Source organism: Eretmochelys imbricata, chromosome 4 (assembly GCF_965152235.1).
Source record: "Eretmochelys imbricata isolate rEreImb1 chromosome 4, rEreImb1.hap1, whole genome shotgun sequence".
In the NCBI taxonomy this organism is placed as follows: domain Eukaryota; kingdom Metazoa; phylum Chordata; order Testudines; family Cheloniidae; genus Eretmochelys; species Eretmochelys imbricata.
Genome location: NC_135575.1, coordinates 109,431,666 through 109,446,833, shown reverse-complemented (window position 1 = coordinate 109,446,833; position 15,168 = coordinate 109,431,666). Strand labels below are relative to the sequence as shown.

General features: G+C 37.2%; 1 protein-coding gene across 5 annotated transcripts in view; it reads left to right on the top strand.

The window, feature by feature from the left end:
- The window catches only part of RBPJ (recombination signal binding protein for immunoglobulin kappa J region), a 93,627-nt gene that overhangs the window by 48,462 nt on the left and 29,997 nt on the right, over nt 1-15,168 (top strand). For 2 of the 5 annotated variants that reach the window (XM_077815782.1, XM_077815780.1), the window contains exons 1-3: nt 4,105-4,174; nt 7,900-7,938; nt 11,825-11,920. In XM_077815782.1, the coding sequence (XP_077671908.1) occupies nt 4,140-4,174; nt 7,900-7,938; nt 11,825-11,920 (170 nt within the window). In that variant the 5' untranslated portion in view covers nt 4,105-4,139. Of the gene's footprint in view, nt 1-4,104; nt 4,175-7,899; nt 7,939-11,824; nt 11,921-15,168 lie in introns of those variants that run through there. The other 3 variants (XM_077815781.1, XM_077815783.1, XM_077815784.1) reach the window with 2 other exon arrangements.

Sequence of the window (15,168 nt, the reverse complement as noted above, 5' to 3'; positions counted from 1 at the left end):
CCATACACATGCAAACTGAAGAAATATTTTTCTCAATAATAATCAAAAATTACAAATAGACAAAGTAAGAAAAATGCTGCTTGAGAACTTTAGTTAAAATTCACTGATACAGACTTTTCAATTAGGCTTGTTATGGAATAGAGTAGTGAATGAATAGTAAAAACAGGTATGATTTGTTGATTTAAGGATTTTGCACAGGCAGTCTTAATTCTGGCATTTCCTAATTTTGGAATACTTGACATTGCAACCTTAATGTGTTTTACATAGTTCTTGTGTGTAATTTCCTAGATTTTTTTAAATGCAAACTGAAAAAATAGACATTCAGTCACATGGCATCATATTGATACCCACATGGGTCCTGAGCATGGGTGAAACCTTTAGATCCAACACACAGACCTCTATCCTTTGTGCTAACAGAGTAACTGATGCAGAAGAAGGTTGTCATCCTCTCTGGCTAGAGCAGTGGTCTCCGAACTGTGAGGCACAGCACCCTAGGGAGGTGCAGAGGAATGTCCAGGGGACATGGCTTGGCGTGAGCCAGAGCACCACCCAGCCCCACTCTGCTGCCTGCTCCTCTCCGGCCACAGCTGCGGTCCCGGCTCCGCTCCTAGCCCCTGACCCTGGCTGCAGCTTGGCTCCTGCTCTCAGCGCCAGCTGTGGCTCAGCTGCTGGCTCCACCCCTGGCTGCGGCCCCCAGCCCAACTGTGACTCAGCTCCGGGCCCTGGGTGTGTGTGTGTGTGTGTGTGTGTGTGTGTGTGTGGACACATGCCATTACAGGTCACGAGGCTGGGGTGGGCATGGGGGGAATATTTGGGGTACCGCTGGTCTAAAGGGGGTGGGGCACTTTGCCAGTAGGTTTCACAGATAGTTGCGGAAAGCAGAGGGGGGAAAGGTTAGAATCAGGAATCTTGGGGTTCCATTCCAGGCTCTGGAGACAAGTGTATTTTAGTGTGCATGGTCTTTTCTGCCCATTCCCCCCAAGCATTACCCCATCTGTCATGTCCCCTTCAACCTGACCCTGTCTCAGTTCTGCCTTCTCCTAGTTCCATTCATGTTCTCCTCACCTAGCCAGTCCTGGTCATCACTCCTCAGGCTTCTGATCCCAGACTTAGTGTCCTTGTTCAGCAAGTCCTAGTCTTACCCCTCCAGAGTCCCAGTCCAAGTTTTCTTGCCCACGAATCCCAGTCTTACCCTTCAACCACCCAGTTCCTTCTTCCTCCCCCTTACTCACAAGTTCCTCATCCCTAGTGGTGCCCAGTCCCAATCTCCCTCCATGGATGGCTTGTCCAATCTCAGTGTCTTGCCTCTCCCCGCTTCTTCGCTAAAATTGGGCATTTTTCACATGGATGGTGAAAGACACATCCTTGGCACAAATGTTAACCCCTGCCAAATTTCAAGGTCCCTGTTCTAAAACATTGGGGTGCGAGGGCTGTTAAAAGAAAGGGTTGCCAGAATTTAACAGGAGCAAAACATTATTTTTTTTCTAGGCTTGTTCTCAGAAATGGCTGGACCATTTTGGCTGAAGTTTTCCCGAAAAAGACAGCCTGAGTCCGACACCCAGCATGGAGAATTTTTTGTGTTCACAAGAACACAATTTTTTGTGTTCACAGTGAATTACCTAAACAGCACATTGTCCCACCTTGCTGCCATAAAAGCAGGAGCCAGCATGTGATACAACAGCTGTCCTGCCTTGTCAAGACCACCCTTGCCCAACATTGAAGGTGTATGCCCTAGGGAGAGAATGTGGTATGCAGAGGTTTTGAAAATGAACCACTTGCACTGGGCAGAACTCTGTCCCACCAAGGATGCAAAGTATGCAGTGGAGGTGCAGAAACTGCGGAGGAAGGGTTGTGGCAGCCAAGGGCCAAAGCTGATGAACTGCTACTGTTGGTCGGAGCTCTGTCTGGCCAAGGTAGAGGTGTGGCAGCAGCTCGGGACCATAAAGGGTGGAGCTTTACCCAGCTACCATATACTGTCTCCAGAAACTGAGTGTTGTTTGTATAGGGATTCTCAACATTCAGCCTTACTGGGAAACTTTTGCCCTTATCTAGAGATCCCATAGAAGATGTTACTTCACATCAACTACACATTATGTTAATTTTCTGATTTTTCATAATTAATATTGCAGTGCATTTATGGGTTACCTGCTGTGGAATTTGGGTCCATTGTACTGCTGAGTGTGTGGAGCCCTTTGTTGTTCACTGAACACCAACAGTCTGCTAAGCACCTTATGTAAAAGAGACTTCTGTCCTTGCTACCAGTTAGATACAAACAATATCTATTCACATTGCTTTCCATGCATAAGGCATCCCAAAAGACATTACAAACAGTAAATTATATATTAATATTGCTGTGACTGTGGCCATTTGTGCATACAAAGCTTTGGACTTTAGAACCTGTTTGTAGTGAGAAAAGAAATGCCGAGAACATAGAGGGTAGCATCCTCTTTTTCATTTGAAAAATGCCATGATATGACATTCACCTCTCCATGGACTTCAGCTTAAGGGGACTGAGATAATACAGTTGTAGAAAAGGCAGCTTGATTTAATAGAGGCAGTCACAATTTGGGCTTACAGTAAACAAACATGGACCTACAACCCCCAAAAGTATTTGTATTTTAAAAAGATAGCAGCTTAGAGAGTTAATAGTTTGTTTTCTCAGGCTTGATTTTAGCTTTATGTGCTTAGAAAAAGTTCCTTTAAGTAGAGGCAGTACCTATCGAAGATCACACATCCATTTCAACAAAATCTGTAACTTTCATCTGGAAGTGTACAAAGTGAGGATGGTTTTGGAATTTACTCGGGATATCGGGGTTCAATTCCTGGCTCTACCACAGACCTGTGTGACCTTGGGCAACTCACTTAATCTCTCTATGCTTCAGTTCGCTGTCTGTAAAATGTGGATGATAATACTTTTTGTCTTGTCTAATTAGGCCCTATCTAGAAAAGAAAATGGTACCAATTTAAATAGGTTGAGAAACTTAGTTAAATTAGGGGAACTACCTGGTCTGCACACTCCAATATAAGGTGTGTCGTGGAAAGTTCTTCCCCATATTATTATATCATCTATGTACACTTGTGTGCCATATATATATTTTCAAAAATCTTTTGTATTGCTTTGTGAAATATCTCTGGAGCTGAACATAATCCAAAAAGTGATCTTTTAAAACAATAACATCCAAAAGATGTATTACATGTGCATAGCAATTGACTTTCTTACTCCAGTACTATCAGCCTAAATCTGTTCAAAGCATCTAAAGAAGAGAAGTATTTTGTTCCTGATATTTGTCCAAATATTTCTTCCCTGGTAGATATTTTTAAAATGTTCCATTTTAACATACTCATTGGGATCTAAACATAACCATAAGAATCCATCTTTGTTTTCTACTATTACTAATGAATTCACCCACTCATCTGGCTCTCACACTCTTTTAATTATATTTAAATTAACTAGCCTTTCCAATTCCTTGTGTACCCTGTTTCTTAAAGCTAAGGGTATTTTTCTAGTTGCATGTATTATTGGTTTCTTTGTTTCATTTAACTCTATTTTATGCATTGTATCTAATTTACCAATTCTAGTGAATAACTCTCTGTAAATTGATACTATATTTCCAATGTTTCAGAATCCTGAATAGTTTGAATTCTACCAATTAGATTTAGTGCTAAACATGTTTATAAACCTAAAATAAAAATTAATAGTCCCTTAACTACTACAAAAACGTACGTTTTCTAAATTATCTTTAACTATGACTTGTAATTCACAAATACCCATAACAGGATTTTTTTCACCATTGTAAGTTTGCAAATTAATATTTAGTTCTCTTAATACAGGTTTTTACTTTTAGATATTTTATAATTTCTTCTGAAGTTATATTAGCTTGTGCACCTGTATCTATTACATATGAAATAAATGTTCCATTAGTAGATAGTGTACTGTCCTATCCTTCTTGTAGTTCACAGAATGACTGTTTCAAAATACCCAGAAACAAATTGTTTTCATGTGTACTATAAGCTCTGTATTCCTTATTCAGCATCTTCTCCGAGACTTTTTTTTGAATTTTGAACTAAGTGTATATTTCTAATTTTACTTGACTTTTACGTTTTCAAAGTTTTGCAAAATAATTTTGTTTCTTGCAGATATGACAGGTTTGCCCATGTGCTGGACGTTGTTTAGGTTGGTGTCTTCTTCCATATCTAGAACATTCTTTCATATGCTCATATTTTTCAACTTTAATATTTTCACTGTTTTCCTCAATAGACTTTTTCTTATTAAGTGTATATTCACATCAGTTTGTTTTCTTTCTAAAATATGAAATCATTGTTGATTTAGTTCAGCAGTTTGGCAAATTCTCACTGCTTTTTCCAGATTTAGATCTGGTTCTTCTAACAGTCTTTTTCTTACACTGATATCTGTTAGACCCATCACAGTTTGACTGCTTATCATTTACTCAGATAGATTCTTGGAAATTACATTTCTGATTTCTTATCTTTAGATCTGTTAAGACTGATGCAGAAGTCTCTTCCTACTTTTGATTTCTTGAGTGAAATTTGAAATCTTTCGAATGTTTCATTTTTTTGGTAAACAGTATTTCTGACTTTTTTTAAGACAAACTCACGGTGAGCTCGTTCTCCAACAGTAAGCTCAAATAAATTATATAATGAAATTCCTTCAGTACCTGCAATATTCAAAAAGATGGCAGTCTTTTGTTCATCTTCTTTATGATTAGATCCCAGTGTCCTCAAAAATCAATCAAATATTTGTTGAAACATTTTCCAGTTTTCCACAGCATTTCTCGACATTTTTAGAAATGTGGGAATTCTTAATTGATCCATCTTAGTTTGATCAAACTTTTTTCACTTCTCAGTAACTTTTACTATAGGTGGTTTTTTAACTTCTTTCACTGCCAGCACCTTAACTAGACTCTTTATTAGCTACATAGTTAACATATATACAGAGCATCTTAACTCAGGTCCATCTATCAGTCTAACCTAAAACCAACTTCTTCCTCCCACTGTCTGCTCCAACACGCTGGAGATTCTCTTAAAGCCACAGTAACACCACATAAGACTCTCTTAAACTGAAATAAGAGAGTCTCTGCAAGGGAGTTGCACTGATTTAACTCAAAAAACCATGTGTGTGTGTGTGTAGAGAAGGCCTTAGATTGTGATTAGTTAGGGGCAGGAACTTTTCCTTTCTTTGAATAATACAGCTGCTTGTAGAATAAGATCCTAATCTAGATTGTGGCCTGCAAGTGCTACCATAATATAAATAAGTAAGTGAAAGTTTAATAACTGATCTGGTCAGAATATAAATAAATATAAAAAATCGAAATCCACTTTTCTCGCACAGCATTGGACCCTAATCAGGTGATCTTAGTGAGCTGCACTACATAGGTAGCACTGCAACAGAGAATGCACTTCTCCACAAAGTCATACTACTTACTCAACTTTCAGGTTCTGCTTCTGTTGGTCAGGTGGCATTGGTTAGAGATAGTTCACTGCCTGGTCAGTGAGAGTCTCAGGAAGGTGAATCTTCAGGTTTTTTTTCACCCTATTTATTCCTTAAATATAACTATTGTCGTAAGTCTCCAAAGGAGAACAGTGACTAAATAGATGTTAGTGCAGCACATATTCTTGTTTAAAATCTCACACACACTTACTTTTACATTCCAAATAGAATCATATAAGTTCTTACAACGTTCAAAGGCCAAACAGTTCAGCATTGCACTAACACACAAGAAATAAAGTGAAAGCAGCTATATACTGATCATAAAAATAAGTTTCAGAGTAACAGCCGTGTTAGTCTGTATTCGCAAAAAGAAAAGGAGTACTTGTGGCACCTTAGAGACTAACCAATTTATGCTCAAATAAATTGGTTAGTCTCTAAGGTGCCACAAGTACATAAAAATAAGTGAAATTGAGCAATCTGCATTCATTATTCAAGCTGAGACTAATGTAAAAAAGAAACAAAGCATAAATAATAAGTAAAATCAATTTTTATAACTTTTTAGGTTTTAGGTCAACACTCAGAAAAATGACTAGTGATGTTGGGTACTTCAATTTTGGGGTGCCCAAACTGAGATACTTTAAAGAGACCTGATTTTCAGAGAGTGGATGGTTGTCATCTGCTCAGAGCTAAATGCAAAATCCTTCATTCAAGCTTGCAAATTCATTTAAAACAGACATGTCTTCCAAAACACTCCGGTCTGGTCTACACAGAAAGTTGAACTGGTTTAATAGTTTAGGTGTGTTTTTAAATTGATTTAATCACCTTAAATTAATGCTGCTGCCTGTCCCTTATAGTTTTTCTCTTTTGGTGGTCTCCTAAGCAGGATGGTATTCCTCTGTTACAATGCAAATTAAATTATATAAATTAATTATATATTTTCACTTTGTGGTGCATTTCTGGAATTACTTAAATAAAATTTAGGTGTATTGAATAATTGCATAATCAATTAACATTACTGTGTTGTACTTGCTTTGCTACAAAGTTTAGTGCAGATCTGCTCCATAAATTAGGGGATCTCTTGTCATGTAATAGGGAGCCTCAAATGTTGTAGAGCACTATTATAGATGGATTTGTTTCATTGTTCATGAAGCATAAAGGGAAAGATATATCTGTTTATGATATACTGAACCAAGAACGTTGCCATTCTGGTGTATTTACCAGTAATGGCTGTGTATTCATTGCATGGTTGACTTCCTTGTCTCATATCATTTATTTTTAGGTAGAAGGGTGTTGAGCTAGCTGCTACATGTTTCTTGTTCTCATTTTAGCTTGTGATTGTACTTCCTTTAAGAGATTGAACATAGGAACAGACGTGTTTTGAGGCAGGGGAGCAATATTCTTGCCTTCCTTTTCTCAAATCTTCTTGACAATTCTGACTTAATCTTTTTGGTTTGCTTTGTATTACTGAAGAGAATGTTTCCATACAACTCATGTATGCATCTTCTTACATACTTTAATATTTTTAGGAAGATTTAGCTTAAAGTTTGTGGTGAGGTAGTATAACCTCACAATGCTACTGGATTATTAGATGTTTTTGAATCACCCTATCTATACCTACATGTTAGCGGAGAACCTAACTTTTCTTGAGTCTCTAAACCATTGTATATAATAAACTTTGTCAACCCTCCTGTAAGAAGTTACTGGGCGGGGGAAACCCAGTTTCTTAGAAAAGTGATTCTAATGTGAAGTATTTATAGTGCAGTGTATTTGCCAGCTCAGAATCAGACAACTGATGATCAAAATATTAGTAATGTTGTTGTCATTGTGTTGATTAGTAACAGTTCTTACTGGCACTTCTAGTAGGTGGTAATAGCAGATACCTGATTTTTGATGTAGTTAAGAAACTTGGACTTTTAAAGTAAACTTCAGAAAAATGAGGCAAATGTAACTTTTTGCAGAAGGCATAGTAAACAAGGACATTAGTAGGAATTGTACTACATTTCCTCCTCCCCCCCCCCCCCCCCCAACTGGACAATAATGGATGATTTCATTTGCCAGGCCTTTTGTTGCATTAAGAACAATTTCACAGTGAAGGGCTTTTTTTCATTTTAGTTAAAATGTGAATAACATATAATTTTTCTGATTTATTTGAATAAGAAATGTCTTTAGTATTACAGAAAAACTCTGTAAAGAGGCTGGTTTGCTTTAAACAAAAATAGAAATGGAACATACTCAATTTAAAACATTCTGAATCATAAATGAGTTATCAGTACTTGTACTGTGTTTTTAAATATATCAGTGTGTGTGTATATATACTTTATTATGTCAGCATAAAAAAATAAAGAAAAATAATCAAGGAAATACAGCAATATAGCAAATTCTAATATTTAAGTGTAAAAATCTATCACAGAATGTTTGTTTTAAATTACTGGCTTCTTGTTTGTTTACAGGAAATTTGGTGAGCGACCTCAACCTAAACGTCTTACCAGGTGAGCATAGAATAGTTTATCATTTTATCTAAACTTATTTTTTCCTTTCAAAGATATATAACAAATTTTAGCTTGTCAGCCTTTAATTTCAGTGCTGAAGGATAATCATTCGGCAGAGAGTCAGAGTACATTTCAAAATGTTGGTTTAAAATCTTTTCCCCAGAATGGAAAGCTTTAACAAACAAATTATCAACCAGAAATAGTACTCTGAACATTGATTGCCTTCCTTTCATTTCTCTGTTTAATCTGAAATTCAAAATTCTTTGCAGAAATCACTTGGCTTTTATGTAGTCAAATGTTTATTATTTGTAGAGCATTGTAGTAGGTGTTAATCTGCTCAGGTCTAAGTTTCCAGAGATGACTTCAAACCTCTCCTCATTGACAAGTACATATACATTCTATCCCTATATTCATTGATAAGTGTGGCTAATGAAATCACATCAAATGCCAAAACTCTCTTACTGGCAGAATTTAAATATTGTATTTGATGGCTTTTGCGCAGCAATGTACATCACAATCAGAATGCTGTCAGGGAACGATCTTAACCTAAAAGTTTTGTGAAGTGTGACCAGTGATAAGTAGTACCACATTCTCAAGGGAAGCTGTTCATGAAAGGCTGTGAGAAAGGCTGTGAAGTATTCTATCTGAGTTATTCCTGTTCTGTCTAGGAGTAACTTACTGTAGAAGCCATAAAATAGTCACCATTTTCCAATTGTTACCAAACAGTTACTATAAATACTGATTAATCTGTGGAGAGGGGAAAACTATAGTAATCTTGGCTACTACTGTGTGGCAACTGTAGGTAAATGTTTACTTAATGCTGGCGACTGCGTTTGCCTGATTTGCACAAAACCTGCACTTTTGTTTATAGCTCTGTGTGTGAACAATAGTGTTTGGGGGCATAACACACCCACTGTACCCTGGCCTACTTCCTTTTATGTGAGGTAGCAGGATGCCTTATGCAAAACAAGAAGAAACATGTTTTGTGTCATGTCAGGTTTGGGGTACATTTCATCAGGAATGCATTTCCAGATACACTCTAGCTTTGTGCTCAACTTGCTTCATATTTAGGCTGTAAGTACTTACAACTCAAACCAGAGTTTCAACCAGAGTTTATCCCATAATAGTTTTAAATAAGATCAACAGGTGATTTTCTCTTTTCCCATATGAGTTATACAGTTATCTATATCTATTTGTGGATTTTTTTAAACAGGTTAGGTTTAAAATCATGAAGTATTTTCTCCCCTTGAAGGTTAATCACTTTTGGAATTTTCTGCTTCCAAAGTTGTTGGTAGGATCCACCTTCCTGGGATTAATTAAAAATGGAAAATTGAATGAACATCCTGTAGTATATCAGGGCATAAACTGTATTGTGTGCTTAACTTTGATGAATCTAGGGTTCAGCTGCTTGGTTAGTAAAGTATCTTCAACCTGGGAACCATTTCCCAGGTGAGAGTGGGTGGTTCTAATTTTTTTTACATACCAAGACCCCATGTTCTGAAAATGTAGTAAAATGTTGAGGAACTTCCATCCTATAAAATCTGAACAAAGAAGTGCCCTCCCCTATCCTCTACTAAGACCTCCCAATGCCTCTTGTGGTCTTGACCTCTTCGTTGAGAATCTGTGCTTAAAGAATTGAGTAGAGAACATCTTTTAGGATCTGGGTAGACGTGTCCCAGAAGATAGATTTCTTGTGAGTACAAGAGGGCAAAGAAGGTGGAAACTGGTGAATTGGAGTCCTTTCTTGTATCTCTTTTCTCTTTGAATTAGCAATCCTATACTTAATACATAATAGAAAATATAAGTAAGAGTATGATACATTTAGATAGTCTGAAGAATATACCATTATGTTAAAATTCAAATGCTCTTTTAACTAAATTATTTTCTATTTATCAAAAGTCCTATATGACTAATAGAATATGTTGCACCTGCTTGCCATCTCCAGTTGGAAAATAACTTTTTTTTCTGATACATGTTCTTCAGCAATTCTGAAACATTCTTTTTCTCTTCATTGCTTAAATTCCTTGAAGGAATAAAAAGATCTCTAAGCAACTTCTGTTCTATTGTGCTATTTGCTTTTGCAGTCATATATAAAATTACATATTTAGTAATGATGAGTAATGGTGCTTACCTCCTTAAAGTGCTTTGAGATCTACTGATGAAAATAGCTATGTAAGAGGTAGGTATTCTTGTTCTTATTGAACATTTTCTTGATAAGCGGTAGAGAAAGGAGGATAGTCTTTCCATTCTTAGGGGGTTAGGTCTATGTGGCAACAGTGATTTTATGAATACAGCTTTTAGAGCAGAAGAAAGGGATAGAGATAATTTGCTCCCAACACAATGCTTAATATACACTAGAATTGACAGCACATGGGCATTCTTTACTATATTTGTTTCAGTTTCTTTGAACAATTGTTTAACATGAGTATTGTAGATATTCATGGATATTGCATAATTCACTCTGCAATTTGAACATATGTTTATGATTAAGTTAAATGAAGCTAAAATGGAGAATTTTGTGTCAGTACTGAAATATGTAAATATAATTCATTGAGAAGATATTAATCTTTGGTTTCGTAGTTACAAAGTACTGAACATCTGAATACCTATGTAAATAGTCTCAGATAGTATATGTAAATATACTTGAGAGAAACAGTTTTTTATTGTCTATACTTTATGGCTGTATGCAGCATAGTATCGATGTTACTAGTTATTAGCCAAATTTCGCGAGATCAAGGTAATCCACATTTAAAATTGTGATTTGGCCCATATTTCTGTATCGATGCATCATCCACTTATATACATATTTCTGGTGCACCAGTTACCATGGTATCTATGTGCCAAGTACAAGAATTTAAGCTGAAATGTCATCCCAGTTGGATTACGTTCTGTCCCCCCACTGTCCTGGGTGAGTTTGTATTCCATAGGCTCTCTTTATCTGAGGGATCTTTCTAGTGGAAACAGATCTTGTCAACTAAGAATATTGTTTCCTTGGTTGAGTAAAGTTCTCGGTCAACAAATGTTTTGGTGCCATTAAAGAACTATCCAAACATTGGTTGAGTTTGATCTCCTGCGTGGCTGCCTTTAGGTGGATGCCCTTCACCAAAAATGTCCTGAAACCCCTTCCACGGAGTTTTATCTCTACTTCTGTCAGTTTCAGTAGGTAGCTTCAGTATTTGCACTTACCTAGTTAAGGGCTTTGAAGGTAAGGACCAGGGGACCTTGAATTGGTTATAGTGCTTAATGGAGGGTTGGTGTAATATGCAGAAGACTAGTAAAATGTCATCATCTACCTATTCAACTGAAGAGATGGTTGTCTTTGTTTTTAAGCCGAACAGCTTCTGTCTGGCTTCTGTTGTCATTGTATGGATGAATGTTAGAAAACCAACATGGACCGTGTATGTCATGTAGGCACATCAGTGCACATCAGATAAAACTAACAAAGGAGACCTTGGATTTGTTCAATGTTTTTGAACAAATATGGGTAGCAAGTTATTGTAAATAGTAACAACAAGACCTCAAAACATCCCTGTTGGTGTGAATGAACGTATTGAAATAAACACTGTCCTTCTACAGCACCCCAAGGTTTCCCTGTAGTGGAAAACTTTGAGATGATAGTAGATGTTGAAAACCCACTGAAAAGTATTGCAGTATAACTTACAGTTGTGAGGTGCAAATTGAATACTGGTTTTTTTGTCCCCAAAATTATCTTTTAAAACATCTGGTTTAAACCCAACTCTGGATTGTTAGTGTGCTGCATGTGCCCCCGGTTTTGCTTCTTTCCACCTCAGCTGCATTTTTTTCTTAAAGTTCTATTTGAATTATTATAACTACAAAACTAAAAAAAACTTCCAAAACTTATTTTCACTTTAAATTTAATTTTTAGGGAAGCTATGCGGAATTATCTAAAGGAGCGGGGTGATCAAACAGTACTAATCCTCCATGCAAAAGTTGCACAGAAGTCCTATGGAAATGAAAAAAGGTAAGGAAGAGTCAGTCTCTCTCTCTCTCTCTCTCTCTCTCTCTCTCTCTCCCCCATCGAGTCAAAAAAACTAATTATCTGGCATGTCGTTAATTTTAGCATAGTACCTAACAAAATTGCCTTAAATTAAAAACACCTTAATCTGATTCTAAATAAATGTATTAATGAAATATATCAAGTGTATTGCCAAAATCTAGACAGGTGTTTGTATAGTGAATGTTGGAAAACTGCTGCTTTTAGTACATAGACGTTTGTGTCTGTTTCTGCTGGCAGTCTCAGTCCCCAGGTTCACTTCACCCTGGGATTTCTTTCTTTTATCTAGTTCACATGGTTGGGAGAGCAGTGAGGTTCTGTAGATCCTCATGTCCTTTGCAGGGGTTCTTCCCTGCACAGTTTGATTTCTGTGAGGAGAGGGATATCCTTAGCCTGGGCCTCACTTCTCTTCCTCACCCCAATAACAACGTTGTATCTGTTGCAGGTGCTTCTGTGTCTGTTCATGCCAGCTGAGTTAACTAGTACTCCAGTTACTTGTGGAGCATTCTGAGGTAGACAATATCTCAGTGTTTAATTTAAAAAAAAAAACAAACAAAAAAACAATAGAATGAGAACCTTTACCAAAATAAAAAGTGACACACACCCTCTTTTTTGGTCACTTTTAAGGGGATCAACGTATTCAGATTATAGTTAAACTTAGCTCTAGAAAAATGGGAGAAAGTCTTAGTAAGACTTTCCTATTAGTATAAACTATTTTTCCGTGGTAAAGTGTCTGTTTAAAGTATTTTGTTTGGAAGAAGTGGTGGGAAGGTCAGCTTTTTTCTTTCAAAAAGAAAAGGAGTACTTGTGGCACCTTAGAGACTAACGAATTTATTTGAGCATGAGCTTTCGTGAGCTACAGCTCACTTCATCAGATGCATACCGTGGAAACTGCAGCAGACTTTATATATACACAGAGACCTCTCTGTGTATATATAAAGTCTGCTGCAGTTTCCACGGTATGCATCTGATGAAGTGAGCTGTAGCTCACGAAAGCTCATGCTCAAATAAATTCGTTAGTCTCTAAGGTGCCACAAGTACTCCTTTTCTTTTTGCGAATACAGACTAACACGGCTGTTACTCTGAAACCTGTCTTTTTTCTTTCAGTAATTTTAAATAAAGATATACATGGCCTCAATTCAGGACAGCATTTAAGCACGTGCTGTCCTGAATCAGGCCTGTAATTGCAATAAGACACATCGAGATGTATCATTAAAATTAGTATAAAGTATGTCTTGTTATAACAACTTCTTGCCAAATATAGATCAATATATAAGTAGTAAGATGCTGTCTATCTGAGTCTATTTGTGTAGATTTTTATACTGCAGCTGTCAACAACATATCTGATCACTGCATTTCCAGGCAATTGTAGTACGCTTCAGGTAGTTTTTAAGGCAAGAGGCTGCAGAAGAAGCATTTTGGGAAGGCTTGTTAGTGAATGTGCTTTATGGATAAGTTGTGTGCAGACTCTTTGGCACTGTTCTGCCGGTGCACTTAAATTCTGACTTGGAGCATCAATCAGAAAAAGCTTCCTTATGTCTAGATTTCTAATTATCTTATAATGCACAATGACTGACTGTTACTGTAAGTGTCCATAACAAATTTCAAAAGTTAAATTGCTGAGCTAAAAATATTGGACTAGAGCAGATGAGGTTTCAGACACAGATGTTATCTATGTGCAATAGCCACAAAACAGCCACACGTGCTGCATGTACTGTTACCTTTGATGCTTAATCTTTCTTTCTCCACCTTGGTCCACATCCTGTTGTATCATATTGCTTGTAAAATTTCCTGAGGGTTGAGATATTAAACATCTCAATGTACAAAAACAATTGAAAATCAGAATCCATCAGAAAATTGCCTGCAGAGTACTGAGATGTAATACCACTAGTACAAATGGATTCATTTCCTACCGTTGGGCCTCTGTTGTTCATGAAAAGGCCACTGTTGGCTGTTCTTCACACTTCTGTGCCTAGTTACTGGTACATCAGTGTATTTCCACTCTCCTGATAAGACCTTCACAGCTTGCAGTCTTCACTAAGCTTCTCTTCTAGGCAGTTTCCAGGTTCAGCAGTTCCATTTAATTGTTAAGGATTTTTTAGATCTCTTTAGAGCCTTGCATTTCATCTTGAGAATCAAATAGGAAACTCAATGAGGGGGAAAAAAAGGACACAAGTGAACAAGTGCACCATGTGTACGCGACTATGCAGCCCTCTGTTGCTGACTGCAGTGTTTTTGGGCACATAGCAAGGGAGTTACAATTCAAGGCAGAGTAGCAGTAAGCAGTACCTGCTGCTTCACAAAGGAGGATTTTACAGCCATCAAGATTCATGATGACTGAACAGCAGGAATACATGGTTAACTTCCCAGATTGCATCCTATTCCAAAATAGCATGGTTAAGGAGTACAGCATACTGAATTCTTTTAACCCCTGAAAAAGCTTTGTACGCTTCCATCAATAGGAAAACGCTTTTCTAAAGAGCTTTCCTCTGTCAGACAGAAATCTGTTCCTTCTCTTGGGCCCAAAGTACTTCAGGAGCAGGAGTCATCCACCATCCAACCCTTTTAGGGATAGATTTACTCTTTTCCTGTTTGGATTGCAGTAAAGGAAGTGGGGGGAGGGCTCATTTTATTTGAAGTTTAATCACCATTTGTGTTAGGAAAATGTGTAAAGTCCCCATCCCTCTCCTTCTCCAAAATGACTCTTAAGAAATATGAGGTGATACTTTCAAGGTGGGTCTTTGTTCCTAGCAATTTCTAAATATTCCCATGTGCCTTTGACAGGTAATATTTCCCTAAACAATTCCATGGATAAAATACAGAGTAGAGCTTCAGGCATTCTTGATGTGGATTGCTGGTTATCATAAGTATATATTGTTAATGTTAGTAAAACCACTATGGCATGCATACAAGTATGCTTTCCCAACTCCTGAGAATTGCTGTCCTCATGCCAACTAGTAATCACAAGATGCAATCAGAACGACATTAATATTACATAAATACAAAATGCCAAATGTTAAAACGCCAAAGCTCTTCTGAGGGAGAACTGTATTGTAGTGTTTGATACTGGATCCTCATGATCTGGTACAAAAAATTTTACATCACTTATCAGGGGTGTCATGGCCACCATTAGTGGCTCAGAAACTGAACTGTAATCAGATATTGATTAAAATAGATACATAAAATATTTTTGCATAGCATGTTCCTCCACCACT